Source organism: Schistocerca piceifrons, chromosome 10 (assembly GCF_021461385.2).
Source record: "Schistocerca piceifrons isolate TAMUIC-IGC-003096 chromosome 10, iqSchPice1.1, whole genome shotgun sequence".
NCBI lineage: Eukaryota > Metazoa > Arthropoda > Insecta > Orthoptera > Acrididae > Schistocerca > Schistocerca piceifrons.
The window spans coordinates 31,714,974-31,736,725 of NC_060147.1; the positions used below are offsets into that span (position 1 = coordinate 31,714,974).

The window sequence follows — 21,752 nt, forward strand, 5'->3', positions numbered from 1 at the left end:
ACACTTCACAAGAAATGTTAAATTCGAGTGTTCATCCAAGATCACCATCATTCCACCTTAAGCCCTGAGATTGAATGCATTTTTAGCAGCCAGTTTCTTGTGTATGATACCAGGGCCATGGTCTTTAATGTAGAACAGCTACTTAATTAAAGAGATATTCACAATACCAGAACATATATCCCAAAAGGATCTTTGAGCCTTGAGGCAGGTTGACAACGCCATGGGCGTACCCAGCGAGGGGCAGGGGGGAGCAGCATCCCCCCCCCCCCCCCAGAAGATATTCGCAGTTTTTTAGTAGTTTACTGTTTTATTTAATAAGAAATGCTGCATGTTTTCTCGGATTGTCCAAGTCCATTCTTGTATTTAAAATGTTTATTAAAAGCAGTTTTTTACTGGTTTACTGTTTTATTTAATAAGAAGTGCTGTATGTTGTCTTGAGTCCTCGTTTCCTGAGACTAGTATGACCTCCACTCCCCCCCCCCCCCCTCCCCCAGTTCAGATCCTGGGTACGCCCTTGTACAATGCCCTTTTCTTTTTAAGTTTTTAAATTTGTTTGAAACTTTGCTGGCTTTCAGAATACAAGATTTCTTGCCGAGAGCAAACCAAGATCCTTGTTTTTTTTATATTTTATTTATTTATTTATTTTTTGTGAAATCATAGTTGCCACATAGTAGTCTCTGTCCATCTGTTTAGCTAAGGAATATTGTTCAGGCAGAATGTTGAGAATTATTGAATGTCCAGTATTAGGTATAAATATTTTACACTTTCACCGGTGGTAATTTTGTAATTTTGGAAACCATCACAGGGAAGTGACTGTCACCAACATACCGCCTGAACTTTCACCATATCATAACATGAAAGTGCTGACAACATTTTCAGTAAACATGCACTCTACTAATAAAATTAAGCACCGCATGTAACACATAATTGATAATTTTCCTATAAAATCGAATGAAAAATATTTCAGTCTGTCTGTCATATTGTACAACACGGTTGGCTTGAAAATGTACCTAAGATCATAACTACTATGATCAGTTGATGCGGCAGAGGTGCTGTTTGTAGTGATCACTGCACCTTAAAAGTTAGGACTTTAACCCCAGGTGACAGAAGGGTCGGGGGAAAAACAAAGGGAATTGTACAATTTATACAACAGGAAAACAGCACACAGCAGCACACGTACAATCCCCCTTGTGCTGAAAACAACCTTCACTGTAAAACTAAACAGGAGAAAAAACCACTACATTCAGTTGTATACAACTAATAGAGCAATACTCACAAATGAAATAACTTGTAGAAGATGCTCCATATTTTTAGGTGTGAACATTAATGGAAACTTGAACAGGTAATAGCTTGTTACTGAGCTCCTCAAATAATTAAGTTCTGAATCTAATATAAAATGATTTCTTTTGGACAACTCTTTCGATCCTACAAATGAATTTCCTTTAAAGAACTGGTAGGTGGTAGTCTACAAACAAACTAGGCTGTTATGTATATTACATGAACAGAGTTAAAAAAAATGTTTATTGCTGTTAGCACTAATCATGTATAAGTTACATATTGTGAGCACCGACACATTCCACAAAATGTTGATTAAAGAAATCATTCAAATTATCAATGGAATATGTACACCTGTACAATAAAGTTAAATTAGAATGTCTTCATATGGACTTGCTCACGAAATATTTAAGAAGTCATAGCTTTCACAGCGTCTGGTTTGTCCTCTACTGAACACTTCATTCACAGTGAAACTCTTGATATACTGGTTTTGGAGCAGTTCTCTTTCGGTGCAATGTAATAATAGGTGTGAAATATATGCTATGTGATTTTCAGAAGCTACTTTCTAAGCACATATTTGGAAAATTTACTGAGCATAATTTTAATAAAGTAGGTAGGGGTCAGCCAAAAAATGTCGAGAACGGCATGCAGGAACGATAAAAGCATTTCACTGCGTACGCTACTTAAAAGTCTACAAGTCAAGCCTCTTCGCCGCATTTTCTTGACACGCCAACAGTCGCAGTAGCACGCTTGCTAGGGACCATTCGAACTCCTGAGAAGTACGGAACATCCGATCCCACCCGTCTGCTATGACCCAAGACGTCACAAATATGGCGGAAACGACCATAAACTACAATTCCAATATGGTGCAGATAAAGTCGTTACGTACACATTATGAGGATGAAAATACATTGAAAAACACACACACTTACCACAAATAGCCTAATGACACTAACGGGACAAGTGTGGGAAACAGGGGGGTTGTTGGTGTGGGGACAAACTAAATATAAACAAATTTAGACACCCACCCCCATAAAAAACCACACAAAACGACGAAAAAACTGACATCACAAAACTCCCCAAATACCACTAAACACAGTATCATCTGGAATCAGACACTTCCCTTCACCTATATAGTTCAACAGCATCTCCCATTCCCATAAATTGGGATCGAACACTTCCCTTGACCTATGTAGCTCAAAAACATCTCCTGATACCAATACCAACATTCACAGCCACACATTGGGATACCAATCACACACTACAACTCAACAAAATAGATCCTCCACAACTAAAACACAAACCAACACACTCCCCCCCTCCCCCCCCCCAAACCACCCTAACCAACCACTTTCGGCCTATATAATTTACTAACAACCCTTAAAAAAACTGAAAAACACAATAGCCCTCAGGGACACTCTTCCGCCAACAGTACTCATCTAAATGAGACTGAAGGTTGGAAGAGCACCTCTTCCCCCTCCGAAGAACTGACTTAACAGCCCCCACATCCCCTCTATTGTATTTGTGCAAGCCCCCTTCTCAATTTTTGAACTCTAAGCTATGGTTAACAACTAAATGATGGAATCTCCTCCCACCCAACCCCCTATATGAAGAAAATGCGTCAAACTACAAACTACTGTGGACCCCAGTTCTGTGTACTCCTCAATCAACCCCACTAATTCCGCCTTAGAACTCCCTTCCACAATCCTGAAAACACATTCAGAACATCCACCCCCCAGAACAACAGCCCCCCCACACCCAGGGACCAACCACAGACTTACCCCTCCCATACTTCCTTTTCCCAAACTGCGACTCGTGCACCTCCACAACAACCCCATGCCCCCCTACGCGCTTACTACTGTACTTAATGAACTCTGAACTCACTTCACGGTAAAAAGAAAACCAATCAAGTACATTCCTCCCACTCACGCCAGTCTCATGCGCGCAAAGACTGAGTGGAGATCTATAACAAAAATAAGTCACCAGTACAATCTCGCGCATGCCCAACCTAGACTTCTCGAACCAGGAACCGCGCCGTATAGAACGCCAAATGTCTTTTGGACAGCTACACACATAACCGTCTGTGGTCCGAGACGCCGGCACTTTTGCAAACTTCATTTCTTCGCCACGAGTAGAGCATTACACAATCTCGGCAATTAAACCGAAAAGCTGCAAAAACTTGATCAGTTCCAAAGGAGTGTTCCCCATCACATCGCTCAGACGCGCACTTAATTTTATCCGTCATATCCATTCCTGAACAAAAACAACCGATTAATTTTACAAAAATTACCACACGACGTACAGCGAACAACACTAAATTAACCTTCACACAAAACCACAAAATCGTTAACTCACTGAAACGAATTCCACTACAAACACATCCGACACTCAAACAATTTTGAACAATGAGCAAGAGCAAACTGAGCCCATTACACCACACAAACGAAAGCCCAAAACATACCACCAGAGGACCCAACAAACCATAACACGACGACATTTACAAACACGCCACACTGACAAACCAAACTCCGCGCAGTCATGACGTCACCCACCACAACACCATTACGTCACGGGTCAAAGCCGACGCGTGGGATCGAACGCTTCTGTCGACCCTCAGTTCTAATGTTACGAAACGAAAAACTTTGGCAACGGTAAATATCCATCACCAGTTATATTCATTAATACAAAGTTTTTGGATAAAACGTCCGGGCGAAACAGTAAACAAATCACTTCTTCTGCCATTCTGCCGTAAGTTTCTGGCAGTAACATTCGGATTATGATTTCCTTTTCAGTCAAAATTCTGATTCATAAGATAAAGAACTGATTTGCCACCTGAACTATCTTTTGTCTCTTCCACAACTGCACTCTAAGATTTGGTAACAGTCTTAGGTAATACATGTTGTTGTTGTTGTTGTCTTCAGTCCTGAGATTGGTTTGATGCAGCTCTCCATGCTACTCTATCCTGTGCGAGCTTCTTCACCTCCCAGTACCTACTGCAACCTACATCCTTTTGGATCTGCTTGGTGTATTCATCTCTTGGTCTCGCTCTACGATTTTTACCCTCCACGCTGCCCTCCAATACTAAATTGGTGATCCCTTGATGCCTCAGAACATGTCCTACCAACCGATCCCTTCTAGTCAACTTGTGCCACAAACTTCTCTTCTCCCCAATCCTATTAAACACCTCATTAGTTATTGAGCTACCCATCTATTATCTTCAGCATTCTTCTGTAGCACCACATTTCGAAAGCTTCTATTCTCTTCTTGTCTAAACTATTTATCGTCCATGTTTCACTTCCATACACGGCTACACTTCATACAAATACTTTCACAAACGACTTCCTAACACTTAAATAAATACTCGATGTTAAATTTCTCTTCCTTAGAAACGCTTTCCTTCCCATTGCCAGTCTATATTTAATATCCTCTCTTCTTCGACCATCATCAGTTATTTTGCTCCCCAAATAGCAAAACTCCTTTACTACTTTAAGTGTCTCACTTCCTAATCTAATACCCTCAACATCACCCGACTTAATTCAACTACATTCCATTATCCATAAAGTCAGAAATAAAAAATAAACAATAGTGATGGACGAAAATGGTTACATATGCACGTGTAGAAATTCTAGTACCTCACATCCTGTCACGTCCACCTCATTGCTGCTGCTAAACTACGAAGCAATCAACCGATTGTAGAGGTTTATTTCCTTATAGGCCTATTCTTCTGGTTTCCTCATTGCTGTCCATTGCACCACGCTGCTCTTGTGAGTCACGTCTCTCCCGCTGACGTCTTCTACCACACTTTTCCTTCACGTCTTAGACGAAAACTCAGAACGGTAAACGCCTAACAAATATGGATTGGATAAAAATTTATTCTGTGTTCTCAACACACTCGTGGCGACACAAAGACAACAAGTAGCTTAAAATTCTAACATTTTCGCTACAGATCCAACTTCAACAACTTTCCCAAAGCTGTCAAATTGTTAACTGTACCAACAAAGGACATGCAGAAGTCCAAAAACATTTAAGATATTTCTATTTGCAAATAATAATGCCACAATAGTCGCAATACTAATCCAATCGGTAAATACAAAACATAATAACTTATCATCGTCGGTTTCACCATTAAACAAGAAATAGATATTGACGAACTCAAGTTAACTCGAACTCAGCGGATTAGGGGTTATAATCTACGCTTACAGTTTCCAGTAAACATTTTGCCTATTTTAGATTTCGTATTAAACCCCGATTTCAGTCCACGGATTCCTAACTATATTCCGATAATGGTATTTTCATTCTCAGGTTGCCACAAACTCACTCTTGCTTGGACTGAACTTACCAGTTTCTCGCGCTCTATATTTCGCGTGCGAGAGCGTCGGTCGATTTGACCGAATAATTTCATCAATTGTCGTCCGAAGACGGTACGTTTGGGAGATAAGATCGGCTGTAGTGCGAGCGCGCCGTAGTGAAAAGACTGGCCGTCGGCGGAATCCGAACGATATCGGAGCCACTGTGACCGGTATTACACTATCAAATTTCTTTGTCCATTATCTTTGTCAAAGAAATTTGATGGTGTAATAGGGAACTTTGTCAAATATCGTCAAATATTTGATCAAATCTACGGCCTAGCTGTAGATTTGATCTAAGAAGTCGCTTGTCTTCTGTTCACTGCAATATGATGAGTTACAACGTGGAGCGCTAGCATCGCTGCAGCGTTCTGTGCTTGTGTCATCTGTTGTGTGTTTGTAAACATGGCCGGAAAATACAATTTGTGTGTGGCGTCTACCACAAAATTAATAGAGATGTATGAAGCTGATGAGGCGCTTTTCAATGTGAGGCACCCTGAATATAAAAATAGATTATGAAGATTGGTGAGCTATAAAAATATTATTTGCCGTCACATACGGCCTGGGTGCACGGCTGACGACATTAAAAATAAAATTAATGGCCTCTGCACAAGTTACTCTTACGAGAAAGCAAAAGTACGTATCGGTATATTTCTTCCTTTTTAGTAATGCGAGTAAAGTTTACATGACATACAAATGATAAGCGTTAATTTGTTCACTGCAGCAACTTGAAGCATACGATAATGTTTACTTAACCTACAAGTAGTTTAGGCTACATTATTTTCATTACTATTATTACAGATGCAGAAAATCAAAAGTGGAGCCAGTGCACAGATGGCGTACACTCCACAAGTGTACTGGACCCACATGCTACAGTTCCTCGACCAGGCCACAGGGCGGGCGATAGTGTCTGTAATATCGAGAGCACAGAAAGTGGAAGTGAACATAGTACACCAACATTCGAATAAATGTTTGAGGTATGTACATTTGTTTACATTTTACATAACTAAATGTGATTATCTCACCAGGGCACTTTCCCAGCGCCATTTTAAAATGTATTAAAATGCTCTATAACTGCTCTCCCGTGTACTGGACGTCCAGAAGCAGCTTGGCAAGCTATTGGTTCCATTCACTGTAGGTCCTCAGCGCTTTGTGTCTCAAGATAAGTGCAGTCTCCTACTACGCAGACATTGTTTCCTGACGAGTGTACAAGTGTTTTCTTCTCTCAGTTAACAAGTTCTGCAGTGTGCAGGCAGCCAGTGTAATTGTGATAACTTTTTCTGGAGGCAGATTAATGGTAGTAACAAATATCCTGAAATGACTTGCAAGAAGCCAAAGCTGCTCTCCACTAATCTTCTTCCTCATGACAGTCTGTAATTGAAAACCTTTTCTTCCTTTGTGATTCCTTTTAAGGAGTGTGGCTTCATAATGTTGTAACTCAGGGGAAAAGCATCATCTGCCAGTACAACCATTGGAGTTGTAATGTCTGTGTTCCCAAGCTTCCTGCCTTCGGAAATGTTGAGAATAGATCAGGCAATGAGACACTCCCGTAGTTTGCTTTTTGAAAACACTCCAGCGTCACCAACACGCCCATTAGTCCTTACATCAACATACAAAAATTTGTAGGATGCATCTATCATGGCAAATAAAATGATACTGTTGAAGGATATGTAATTGAAAAAGTGAGATCCACTAGCTTTGGGCAATTAATACGAATATGCTTTCCGTTCAATGTTCCTATAATGTTATAACAGTTCCATTTCTTCTCGAAATCCTCTGCTATTTGCTCCCACTCTTCTCTGATTATCGGTACCTGTAAATAAGATTTTTGTATGTGCTAGGAAGTATGTAACTAATGGCTGTCATCTCTTATTTTATAGCATGAAATGCAGGCTCTATAAGAACCTTCTCTTGCATGCAGTGAGCCATAGCCCTAGCATCAAGAGCGACCTCCCAGAAAAAGAAGGAAAGGCATAACAGATGTCGCAACAGACGTCATTGTAGAGGCCACCAGGACATTGAAGGCTGTGGCTGATATGGCCAGGACTCTGCCCCGGCCTGTCCAAGAAGACCGCTACAGTGCCCTTGCCACCCACATCACAGCTGAACTGAATAATATGGATAATGTGAGTGGTGGGGAATTTATAATGGGCACTATATATATAATGTGACTTACCAAACGAAAGCGCTGGCAGGTCGAAAGACACACAAACATACACACAAAATTCAAGCTTTCGCAACAAACTGTTGCCTCATCAGGAAAGAGGGAAGGAGAGGGAAAGACGAAAGGATTTGGGTTTTAAGGGAGAGGGTAAGGAGTCATTCCAATCCCGGGATTGGAGTGACTCCTTACCCTCTCCCTTAAAACCCAAATCCTTTCGTCTTTCCCTCTCCTTCCCTCTTTCCTGATGAGGCAACAGTTTTTTTTATTTTTATATATATATATATATATATATATATATATATATATATATATATATATATATATATATATATATATATATATATTTTTTTTTTTTTTTTTTTTTGGGTAGCGCTCCAGTCTTCTGAATCTATGTTTATACACAGGATGCCCCACTTTGTAAAACGCCTAATCAGCTTCATACATCTCTTTTAGTTTTGTAGTTTTGGATGCCAGTTGGTACATGCTGTGTTAATAAAATAAAATAAAAATTGTTCTTAATGAACGTAAAGTGTATTGAACATTTATTTACCATCAGACATTGGTCCTTTAGTGCTTTATAAATTACTTCACACATTTCAGGTATTATTTTACTTAATGTGCACTATGGAATTCAGGTGCTGTACTGTAAGATAGAGTAACCTTCTCCTGTAGCAGGGAATCGGAGTGTTACAGTGGGCCTGTCTTCTGCAGATATAGCAGTTCTTAATAGAGTATTGTGCTTTGAGATATGAGGAATCACTTCACTGAGCACATACTGAAATGTATGCTCATCCATTCCTAAGTAATTGATGTATGACTTGACTTCCTCCACTCTAAGCTCACGTAACAAGTTCTGTTGAATGCTTTTATCATCTCATCGTGAAACCCACGGCTTCACCCAAGTATGTTTCCTTTTTTTTCCCTGCTTTTGTACCACATGTGCACACAGTGCAATTGTGGTACAAGCAACTGCTGCGGTTAATAATTTGTAATTGTCAACCATCTTGAACTTTGAGGAAAAATGTGATGACAGTGTAATACTCCTTCTAGCGCAACATCAAAGATCTTTGTCAAATATATGTGACGGAACATTGGATCACATCTTTGACAAAGAAATTTGATAGTGTAATACTGGCCTTAGTGGAAAATGAAAGATGTCGAACATCAAGTGATTTCAAAGGGGCTATACTATTATGTGACTTTTACTGCTTTTAAGGAGCGCTTCAAACTTTTGGCATTTTGTTGCAAATGCTTTGGCAGTTAAGTAGTAAGTTTTTAATACTCTTGACTGAGGCGCATTCTTTTTACCTCCCACCAGTAAAACACAAAACTACACCGAAAGTAAAAAGAAAGCAGCGAACATATCATAGAACATACGCAAAAAATAACATGGTAACAATTATAGTGTGCACTGTGCACAACTATTGTAATACCAAAATCTTGCCGACCTTACGCCAGGTTCACACAGGCAACAAAAGTGTCTCCACAGCTAGTGGCATGTGTAAACTCCCAGTTTTTAATGGCACAAATTAAAAGATGCAACATTTGTCACACCACAAAAAGTTCTGCTTGGGTGTACTTTGTTATGCCACTTGCCTACCACCACTGCTCACTGGTGGCAGTATTTTGAAACATGAGCATCCCGTCGCAGTTATTGTGGTGTAAATGCTGCTGTACACCATTCAATTTCAGTGGTTTTTTTTAAAAAAATTCAAATCTGAAAAAGTGAAAACAATGGTCGGCAGGTACACTTCTGCACCTTATAGAACTTCAAGAACAGCAACCTATGTTTAATTTTCTGCAGGAGTGTGTGTGTTTGTGTGCGATATTTTCAGACCAATGATGTATCCCTCAGTCTTAAAAGACTTTTAAGTGAATAAAGAAACTGCATCACAAGGGTTGGATCCCCTCCTTCAAAGACATCAGATTACAGAGCCTGGGCTACCCTGAGGGTGAAATCTACACTGTTGAAGCGCCTGTTGCCGTGAGTCCGTCCATTTGTCTGTCTGTCTGTGTGTTCGCTTGCCTGCCATTGTCATCCGTCCGCCATTGCTGCCACCACTGTTGTCGTCCGTCCGTCCATCCATCCACCTGCCTGACTACCTGTTTGACGCCACCCGGTGCTCACCACTGCCTGCTGTCCGACCGTCCATCATGAGCCTTCCCACCTCCACTGTCATCTACACCTCCCCCTCACCTCGTCCACTGTCACTTCTTGGAGTGCCGCCCCTGGTCTCCCTCCTTACACCTTGCCTCCCCTCCCTGCCCTCACCCATTCCCCCATTTCCTCCCCTGCTGTGTATCCTCATATCTACACCCTTCCCCCAGCCTCCACATCCACAGTAGCTCCCACTCCTGCCCCCGGCCTCATGTACGCCTCTCGGTTGTGAGCTCTGCAAGATCCATGAGTTATTTTATATTAATGTGACAAACCCTAATTCAAGGGCTATATTTTATTTTTTGACACACGGATCTATGCCGATAATTGTAAAAACTGTGATGGTACATTAGTCCTTACTATTGTAAAATTGTTACCTTCTGAAGAAGACAAATTTATATTTGTCGAAACCTGAGTAAAGAATTTCTTTATCCATTGCAACTGGTCGGCTGTTTATAATTTTATTTTTTAAGGTTTTTGTCTCCATTTACAGTCGCCCCCATTTTGTCTGTTCTCTTCCATTATGTTCCCCCTTTTTTATATTTTTATCCGCCATATTTTCTCCTTTATAATTTTAAATGTTTTCTGTTGTATCATTATTGTCTTATGGCTGAAGAGCAGCGCATATGCTGCTTCCAGCCCGCCCCGGATTGGGAAGTGAGGTACTATAAAAAAAAAAATTAAATAAATAAACTGAATATATTTAACCACAACAGCGAGTCGTATGAACTATATAATTTGTGAGACCAATCATTGTATAAATTGTGTCTTATACGCAGGAAATAGTTTCAGAGTGTGATGTGACAGGTGTTAAACTAAAAATTAGTTATTCGAAATGCCTGTGTCAACGAATATAATAAGATGCCAAAATCTTGGAATAATGGCGTATCTGCCGATGATATTTATATCCCAGCTCTTGATTAGTTTGCCATTGCAGACAGCATTTCCGTCTCTGAGTATTATTTCTTTTATAAATGTGTTTGTTTCCCCTGCGTTATCCCTGTGCGAAATTATTTTCGGATCCAACATTTAGGTTTCGTATTCCTTGTATTTAACTCTTGTCACAGCTCTAAGAACATAATCTACGCTATAAAATGCATACCCGCTCATATGATTTCAATTGACCCATACTGAAAGCTGTGCAACTATGTAGAATTTATGGCTTCCTATGTGAGCGGTAGATGACAATGCCACTACAGCAAGACACAAGCTGTGGTGCCACATTAAGACGCGTGTGTAAACCCGGCTTACGTCATATTACCGCCAACAAGAACTAATATCACGTGACCCACCTCAGGAAGCAAAAATATTAATCCAAAGAGCGACGCCATCAGAGAAAATCTTCAATTCATTTTTTTCAGAGATACTACACCAAAACCAAGAAATACGATGTCGTTGGCAGTCGAGAACAGCTGAATAGTTGTGTTTGGAGTTGGAAGTGCGGGAGTTGTAAAATGTCCGCTTCGGTAGCAACGAATCCGTCTACTTTGCTTCCATTAGGTATGTGACGTACACGAGTGTTTATAATATTGCTTTACCGAAAAAGTTCATATAATGGTCCTGGAAAAAGAATTGAAACAGTTCTATTGTGTAATACGTCAGCTCACAGAGACCTAACCAAAAACCTTGGAATAATCGGGCCTAGAATGACTTTCCATTATTGACAAATTGATCCTTTTTTATTGCAGAACTTGTCGATAAGTGTATTGGTTCCAGAATACACATAATAATGAAGAATGACAAGGAAATAGTGGGCACGTTACTCGGATTCGATGACTTCGTTAATATGTTACTTGAGGATGTCACCGAATATGAGTCAACCCCAGAGGGAAGACGTATCACAAAACTGGATCAGATTTTGCTTAACGGCAACAACATAACAATGGTGAGTCACACTTTTTGTAGTGAAACTGAATTTTCGAACATCATTTATATCTACTTGAAGGCAACATCTATGGGACGTTTAATCATTATTTGTGCCTTGATGAGTTTGTACAGTGACGTGGACAAGTCACGATGTGGTACCGTTATATACCATAGGCCTAGGGAGTAGAAGTCTAGATATCGTAACGAGACAGATTTTAGTTTAATTAATGTATGTACAAATACTATATAATGTTGGGAGCAAGATAAAGAGTGCAAGCAAGAAGTATTATCATTTGTAGATAAAAAAAATGTTTGCAGTAGTTCTCTCTGTGACCAAAACAAGAAAATTGCTTGTTGCATGAAGCAAGAAGTTGTATAAGTACACAGCAAAGACCAGGACCAGAAAAGTATGTTATATAAACATAAAATAATCCTCTTTGGACTGCCAGCAAGAACATAGTTAAGGGAGAGTTAAAAAAAAAGGTTCTAATAAAAAAAAATGGAAGATGCTACTAAACATTCCTGCTGCTTCAGGCAGAGAGACAGAGAGAGAAGCAGCAGGAACATTCTTTGTTAGCATTGTCCACATTATTTTATTAGCACCGTTTTTAAAGTCTTTGTTAAATATATCAATGTTTTTAAATTTATTGTGCAGGATTTTTTGGGTTTATGTAGGCTAACATACTATTCTGGTACTGGGCTTCACTGTGTACTGGTACAACTTCTTGTTTAGTGGAAGAGGCAGCTTTCTTGTTGTTACTGAGGACCTCTTGCCAACATTTCCTTGATCTTCAACTAATAATACTACTTTTGGAATTCTTCTTTCTTGCATTTTTCGAATTGAGAAGTATCTTTCTTTATTTTTGTTGATTGTATCTTCAGTTATTAAAGGAAAAATTGTTTCTTCCACACATCATTCTTAAATCTGTCGAGTCTCGTACAGCCTTTCATGGATCTTGGAACTCGTATATCTGATCTGTGTATTTTTCTAAAATGTATCACACCCATCAATCCTAACTGTGAGCCTTAACTCAAAACTGGTACAGCCATCATTCAATAAAAATTCAGTCTTGTTTTGATTCTCACTTTCTGAACAGTGTTCTTTTGATTGTGTCAAAAATTGCTTGACCCTTTTTCAGTTTCTAATCATTATCATAATTTATGTGATGGCTAAGGTATTGGTAAAGGGACATTTGCACAATAGGTGTATTATATGTAGGTTTTAGTTCAAACCATATATTTTTGTCTTGAAGCACATAGTCTTTGTCTTTTGTGCAAAGCTCTTATTATACACTGAGTAGGCTTGTTGAAAAAAAATTATTAAAACTATTCAGTAGTAATTCTATAGCAGACATTTATGACAGTTGTTCTTTCCAAGCACAATTTGTCTATGGAACAGTGTAGCGGGAGGTACCCTCTGCCAAACACCGTAAAGTGTCTTGCGGAGTACAAATTGAGAGGTAGATGTCATTGAAAACTTGGGCCTAGCACTGAATGGGCCACGTAGAGATTACACTAATGTACAATGAAAGTAAAATATCAGTATTACTGCTAGTGTCAGCATGGTTCAGTAGCCATTGTTTTATCACTAGAAGAGCATTTATGAACAAAGTACAGGGTGATTCAAAAAGAATACCACAACTTTAGGAATTTAAAACTCTGCAACAACAAAAGGCAGAGCTAAGCACTATCTGTCAGCGAATTAAGGGAGCTATAAAGTTTCATTTAGTTGTACATTTGTTCGCTTGAGGCGCTGTTGACTAGGCGTCAGCGTCAGTTGATGCTAAGATGGCGACCGCTCAACAGAAAGCTTTTTGTGTTATTGAGTATGGCAGAAGTGAATCGACGACAGTTGTTCGGCGTGCATTTCGAACGAAGTATGGCGTTAAACCTCCTGATAGGTGGTGTATTAAACGTTGGTATAAACAGTTTACAGAGAATGGGTGTTTGTGCAAAGGGAAAAGTTCTGGACGGCCGAGAACGAGTGATGAAAATGTAGCACGCATCCAGCAAGCATTTGTTCGCAGCCCAGGAAAATCGACTCGCAGAGCTATTCAATTACAATTACAATTCATATTTCAGCAGGATGGAGCGCCACCACATTGGCACTTATCTGTCCGTAACTACCTGAACGTCAACTACCCGAGGCGATGGATCGGCCGCCAGGCAGCCCATGACAGAGCACTTCATCACTGGCCTCCAAGAAGCCCTGTTCTTACCCCCTGCGATTTTTTTCTTATGGGGGTATGTTAAGGATATGGTGTTTCGGCCACCTCTCCCAGCCACCATTGATGATTTGAAACGAGAAATAACAGCAGCTATCCAAACTGTTACGCCTGATATGCTACAGAGAATGTGGAACGAGTTGGAGTATCGGGTTGATATTGCTCGAGTGTCTGGAGGGGGCCATATTGAACATCTCTGAACTTGTTTTTGAGTGAAAAAAACCTTTTTTAATGCTCTTTGTAATGATGTATAACAGAAGGTTATATTATGTTTCTTTCATTAAATACACATTTTTAAAGTTGTGGTATTCTTTTTGAATCACCCTGTATAATGTAGTATAATTTCTGTTTAAGTTACTAAAAATTTTCATTCCTACAATTTGGAAACTATGCTGTCTTGGCCACCCAACATCTTGGCTTGTCTAGGCTGTCTCGATTCTAGGTTTTGTGATGGTGAATTTGATGTTGTGCTTCAGCTTCACTTGAATTAGGCAATTGAGCACGTATTGGCTGTAAGCAACTTGGACCACTGTAAAAGCATCTTTATTAAGCCACATTTTTCAGCTCAAAAGGAAAATTCAGTATTAGATATTGTCAACTTTGACCAGTGACGTAATCTTAACAGTTGCTGTGACATCACCTTTTGGTGCTTATGTTCAGTTTGGTTGTTATCTGGTGGAGCAAAGTTTGTGAAAGCAAAGAGCCTCGTTGCAATGACACCAATCTGAAGCTTAGTGCGAGGTCTAGGTTAAGTTGGAAGGTGACAGTTTGGTTGTAGGTTGATGAAGCCAATGAAAGTTACAGCAAAAAAACCTTGTGGTAATACACTGATCTATAGCTTAGTGTGTTCTAAAAAATCACCACTAAAATTGTGGTATTGTCCAGAGGTCTCGGTGCCACATCAAGTCGGTACCACAGGCATTGACAGTGTCAGTGCAGTCCACAACGATTAATCTGAGGGGCTCCTGAAGGCTGCCTTCCATTTCGGCACTGTAGCTCAGTATAGACTCGAGCTAAGATGAACTCTGCCCCAGTTTGTGACCTCTGCTTCAGCAGTCAACTTCGTGTAGTAGAACAGTGTCAGTCGCAGTGTGTGAAACCTGTAGTTGTTTTACTGTCAGACGTTGTACTTCAAGAAAACAGTTTGTGATTGTATGTGTCGAGTAATGCTCCCATAATCAATGACCATTGTAAATTCTATGCTCTCCTGTGGCAAAGAACTGACACAAGTTGAGTAAATCTTTTTTTTTCACTCGTGTAATAAAGTGAACTGGTATTTAATCTTTGTCGTTAAATTGAGCTATCTCCCAGAGCACTCAAGGAACCCATGGTTGTGGTCAGGCAATTCTGGTTTTGTCTGCCTACAAAAATATCACGTTAAAATTGCCATAATGGTTACGGCATTAGCAAACGTTTCCTGTGTCACTGGTCAGGCCTGACAACTAGTGCTGAATATTCCTCTTTATCCCACTTTCCTTCTTTAGGACCATCCGACATCCTACAGAGTGGCAGCAGTCAGTGTCAGATATGAGTGTGACATAAAATATATTAGACTGTTAGTAGGTGTTGTTGTGCTATGATGCTTTTTAGTTTCCTCCGAAAGCAGAGGATTCGTGAAAGATTGACACACACTTGTATAGTGCCATTTATCAGAGTTAATTGCTGTAGATGTAATAGCCCAGATGCGTAACAGCCCCAACATTTCCCATTGCTACATTGTCATTGAGGCAACATGTCGTCCTCTGTAATTTGTTTTCCTTTATTTTCATTGTGTTTGCTTTAAACCACTCCTTGGCCTTGTGGAAGAGAATATCTTCTTGTTGCATAGCCTGCAGAGTACTCTTCCCACTCACTCAAAACAATGTTGTTTTGCCTGAAGACTGATACATGCACCCATTTAATGTACATCATCAATAACAATCCAAAATAGCGGGTGCCCTGTTACCATACTTGTGGCACACTGTTTTGTAACTTCTCTTCACAACGAGCTACTCTTTGGACTGAAAGGATCTGGCATCTATTAGATAAGACTGAATGTTTTCCAGGACAGTTCCTCCAATTCTGTAGCATTTTTACTTCTTAAGTAGGGCATTTTGTGGGGTAATCAAAGGCCTTTATAAGATCACAAAGTACCTGTGCTGTAGACGCTGTCTTCAAAAGCTTGATTTACGTTTGTAATTATGTCCAGAGCTGCTGTTACAATGGACTTGGCATTCAAAAACTGTGTGGCTATTCAGTATGAGAGCATGCAGCTTTGAAAATAGGTAACATTTGTCTTTTGATAATCTTACTATTGAACACACATTTATTAGTTTCTCACTTTTTTTTCCTGAAGTCCATGATCACCACTCTGTGATGTGTAGATACTGGTTCAACCACATGTATCTCATTGTTCCAGCTGTTTAAATTTGCTAGAATATTGTCAAGGCAGACATCACCTCATGTAGGTAAACTTTTCATAGCTGCTAATTACGGCGATGACAGCTCTCTATCTACCTATATCTATCACTCACACTGTTCTCACCAGTACGCTGTTGGAATGACCACACGAAACTACACTCGTGCTCATAAATTAAGGATAATGCTGATACATGGTGAAACAGCACTCTGGTAGGCGGTTTGCGGGTTTAAATCACCTCGGGGTATGACCATGCGGTGCATTTGACCTGCAGTCGTTGCCCGGTGACGCTGGCAGCAGTCCACATATTGGTGCATGTCAGAGTACGGTGCAGCGAGTAAGTGTGCAGACGTTTTCAGGCATGCTAATGGTGACGCGTGTGTTAAAAATGGCTCAAAGAACACATATTGGAGGGGTAGAATACTAGGGCAACTGGAGGCTGGTCAAACACAGCAGTCCATAGGATGGGCCCTCCATGTGCCACAGAATATGATCTCAAGGTTATGCAACGATTCTAGTAGAATGTGTCCAGGTGCTACAGTACGGGACATGCACAGGGTACAACACCACAAGAAGACCGATATCTCACTACCAGTGCCTGCAGATGGCCACGGAGCACTGCAGGTAGCCTTGCTCGGGACCTTACCACGGCCACTGGAACAGTTGTCTCCAGACACACGGTCTACAGACGACTGAACAGTCATGGTTTATTCACCCAGATACCTGCAAGGTGCATTCCACTGGTCACAAAAGAGCCCGTAAAGCCTGGTATCAAGAACACAGTACATGGTCATTGGAACAGTGGTCCCAGGTTATGTTCACAGAGAAGTCCAGGTGTAGTCTGAACATTGATTCTCGCCAGGTTTTCATCTGCCGTGAACCAGGAACCAGATACCAACCCCTTAATGTCCTTGAAAGGGACCTGTATGGAGGTCATGGTTTGATGGTGTGGGGTGGGATTATGATTGGTGGACGTACACCACTGCATGTCTTTGACAGAGGAACTGTAACAGGTCAGGTGTATCGGGACTTCATTTTGCACCAGTATGTCCGCCATCGTGGAGGAGTACCTTGAAACAGAAGATATCAGGCGAATCGAGTGGCCTGCCTGTTCTCTGGACAGCACGTCTAGGATGGTCGACGTATCGCTGCGTGTCTTCAAACCCTTAGGACACATCAGGAGCTCCGACAGGCACTGGTGCAAGAATGGGATGCTATACCCCAGCAGCTGCTCGACCACCTGATCCAGAGTATGCCAACCCGTTGTGCGGCCTGTGTACGTGTGTATGGTGATCGTATCCCATATTGATGTCGGGGAACATACGCAGGAAACAGTGGCGTTTTGTAGCACGTGTGTTTCGGGATGGTTTTCTCAACTTATCACCAATACCGTGGACTTGCAGATCTGTGTCGTGTGTGTTCCCTATGTGCCTATGCTATTAGCGTCAGTTTTATGTAGTGCCACGTTGTGTGGCTCCACATTCTGCAGTTATCCTTAATTTATGAGCATGAGTGTAGTTTTGCTCCCAAATGTATTAGATACCATAAATTTCCAGCTGCTTGGTGAAGTTTCCAAAATTCCTATTTGGGGAAATTGAACAGTAGCTTCCCCATACTACACACTTAACACTTACATATACTGAACAGAGCTGTGGTATTCAGGTTCTGGTTCAGCTAGCCAATGTTCACATCTGAACTGTTCAAAAAGTAATAGAAATATTTGAGTTTTGGGAATATATTTATTCATGTACATTAATGTTATCTCCTTCAAAGTGGTGCCCATTAGGTACTTCAGTTATGCCAGTGCTTTTACCAGTCCCCAAAATAGTTTCAGTAATGTGTTTGTAATCTCATCTGTGCTTGTAAAACAACTGCCCTTTAAGGTTTTTCTTTATTTTTGCAAGAGAAAGTGTTATGTCTGGTAAATAAGAAGTATGGAGCACCATTATAGTATCAATTTGACCAAAAATTCAGGAACAAAATCAAGTGTGAGCAGGAACACTATTGTGGTGGAAACATGATAAACTTAGACATGTATTATGTGTGGACAAACATTCTCCTGTTGAAAAATGGCACTATGATACTGTCATGTGTCAAGAGGTAACTTGTGATGACCCAGGGTGACTGTGACATATGGTTGTGCAGTTGGAGACAATCCATGACCTTTAGTCCTACTCGATGGCTTCCTGCACTGTGACTAACACCACTGTGCCTCTCCAAAACATTGGATGAATGGGACCTTTCCCCAGGTTACCACCATAGATCATCAGGAGTAGTGCAGAACAGAGGTTCATCGCGAAACGCGTTGTTATGCAATTTTTGTCAGTAGTTCGCTTCCTGGTCACAGCATCATTCCAAATGCAGCCGTTTGTATTGTGTTGTTAATGGCAGCCTACACATGTAACAGGAATTCCTTAGCCCAATTGCTGTTAGTCTCTGACCAATGCTGCAAGATAACAGAGAATGTTGCAGGATGTCCATTATAGTACGTGAGACGAGTGGTTGGTATTGACAGTGCAGGTGGGCAGACGGCAATATTGTCGGCCCGATCTCTACTTGTACACATTCTCTATCAGCAGAAACATAAATGTCGATAACAAACAGATCATATTTGTATGCACAAATTTATTTACAATTGCTACTTGTAATATATAATCACAAAAAATTGAAAAGATCTGTTTAGTATCTAATACGATGAAATATAATAAAGTTATTTGTCAAACTTCGCAACAGATGAAAACTATTTTCTCAGTTCGTTGAACGTACACAGTTTTTGTTTCCGTTGTTGAATATTAGCAATGTTAATTAGTTCTAAAATGAATGACTGAATAATTTATCAGTATATAAACAGTTATAATATGAATATGATGATAGGTTGGTGGCATGCTCACTCCTTAAATTCGTAAGTATGTTGGAGTTGTGATAATGGAAAAATACCACTCACTTTACTGTCAGAATCTGTTTTGTAATAGTCTTCTTTAGCGCTGCTCAAACTATAACTGCTCCCTCCCAGTTGTATAATTAAATTCTTTGCTCATTCGTACACAATCCCTTCGTTTTTGGCAACCTCTTTGTCAACACTTGCAGTACTGTGTCTCACTTGTCACTTGATTGACTGCTGCTACAACAAGATTTTCAACTTCAGAATTGTGAATTTTTTATTGTTTGCAACGATTTAACTTTTTATTTGTGCCCATACCACTTCAGTGGCATTAAAATGACAGTGATATGGAGGAAGCTGAACAATTTCATGTCCCTACCTTTTGGCAATCTCATCAATTGCATATGCCAGAAATTGTGGTTCTTTTGTGCCACAATTTCAAGGAATTCTGCCTTCTTCATATCTTCTCTGAAATGCACTTTTTGTTGTTTCAGCCACCAAATAAATTTTTTTTTTTTTTTTTTTTTTTTTTTTTTTTTTTTTTTTTTTCTGGAAATCGTCCAAAGCTGTCACTTGTCTCTTCCTCATCTGCTTCTTTCCTGGTGTGTGCAGCCTTGGAGTGCCACTCTCACCACAGCCTATAGTGTACTGTTCTTTCCTTATTGTTGCAACAGTGTTCTTCCTTATTTTCAATGCTGATCTTAATGACCACAGCAACAGGAAACAAGGGCTCATGTTTTTCCTTCTCTTTTTCAAAGCAGTCCCTCACCATACACACGAGTTCACATGCCTGGCTGTGAGCACACTTTCCTTCCTCCATTTCACTTCACGTTTTGGGCTGGCACTACTTGTTGCACAGGACATTGTTTAAAAGGAAACCGAAGTAAGTAAGCACTAACAACAACAAAATTAAAATAAACTACGAACTGAACTATGCATTAACACAAACAACAGTACTTGTTGCATGTGAGACATTCACTGGTATGTTTCTGACACACGCTCATCAAGTTTGCAGAGCGGCAACGTGGCTCCTGCTACTTGCTTGAGTCCGTCATTGGCTGGCTGCCTGCAGTTACTAGGCAATGAAATGGTGCTACTGAACTGTCAGTACCGAAGACTCGTCTCCCGGACTATACGTGTTCTTGCATGATAGGTACGATGTGCTCGGTGCACGGCAATCCTCTCTCGTTATGTCAGACGTCGTTTACCAGAACTTGGACAAAGATTATGCATGCCTTCATGTTCCCATGCAGTCCAAAATTGGGTCACTGTCACATCTGAATGCCCCACAAATCCAGATATTGCACAGTTAGACCAGCCAGCCAAATGCTCGTTGCAGTAAGGCCCCTTTCAAACTCTCAGGTGTTGATAATGGTACCTCACACGAGTATGCGGCATCTGTGTCCTTCACAGTGATCGCTCAACACCTGACACTGTTATGGCCTCCTTGGATACCGTACTGGCGCTGGTAACAGTATTAATCACTGAAAAGGCATCTGTCACAGAAAAGTGCACATCAAATCATTAACGTACCTGCTGATGGTGTGTGCGTGCACAAAGTTAATTGCAAATCAATCACATTTTCTGGCTGATTCATTTTCTTAAAGTTGTGTATTTTTTTTTTAAAAAAAAAAAAAAAAAAAAAAAAAAACCCTGATGAAGAGAATTCCCTTTGCAGAGAACATAAGTAGAAATTTTGTGCGGTAGAAGTTAGAGCGAAATTGATTTCATTTCTGTCAGGACAGTTGATGTGCTAAGGTGTTAGTGAATGTTTGTGTAAATAGCCAGTTTGTTCCAGAGTAATGCAATTTTCCAACTTCTGCTGAAAGTGCAGATCCTATTTTACTGTCATATTCCTCCTGTCTTGTTCGTAAATGTTAACCAATAACACACACCCTGTGTGGTGAATAACTAGAGTTTGAACTGAGATATTTTACCAAACAACTACGATGTGTATCTATGTGTGCTTGTGTCTTGGATTCTGAACCTACCAGACTACAGGTCAATTCCTCTCATCATAGGGTATTGAGTTGTGTGTCCTTCCTTTCTAACCGTTTTGAACCTTTTGCCGTCAGCTCGGTAACTGCACAGTCGGCATGTATGACACTGTGGGAAGGATGGTGTCAGAGTATTAGCTCGCAGCGTACGCCTGCACTGAGGGGCAGTGAGGGCCCATACGCACTAATGAACAGAGACGGTGTAGCTAGCCCGGGCCTGAATCTGCGACCCGCCAGGTAGGTGGGTGACAGCAGAAGAAAGTTCCCCAGCAATTGACCCCACAGTGTAGAGGCATTGTGAGGCCTGCATATACAGACTGCAGGTCAGGTGGACATCTACAAATACTGGAATCAGTCCATGGAAAATGGCAGGCTGCTCCGTCTAGTTCTGCAGTGATCTTTGTTTCGAAGTTATTGTCTTGTGTACACAGCATTGTTCAGC

The 21,752-nt window shown here is 40.6% G+C and overlaps 1 protein-coding gene across 1 annotated transcript in view; it reads left to right on the forward strand.

The window, feature by feature from the left end:
• Nucleotides 1-6,100: 6,100 nt before the first annotated feature.
• The window catches only part of LOC124718939 (U6 snRNA-associated Sm-like protein LSm5), a 34,171-nt gene continuing 18,519 nt past the window's right edge, over nt 6,101-21,752 (forward strand). Inside the window, exons 1-5 of the mRNA XM_047244604.1 lie at nt 6,101-6,257; nt 6,423-6,598; nt 7,502-7,747; nt 11,305-11,443; nt 11,632-11,828. Coding sequence (XP_047100560.1) covers nt 7,658-7,747; nt 11,305-11,443; nt 11,632-11,828 — 426 coding nt within the window. The 5' untranslated portion in view covers nt 6,101-6,257; nt 6,423-6,598; nt 7,502-7,657. The remainder of the gene's footprint in view (nt 6,258-6,422; nt 6,599-7,501; nt 7,748-11,304; nt 11,444-11,631; nt 11,829-21,752) is intronic.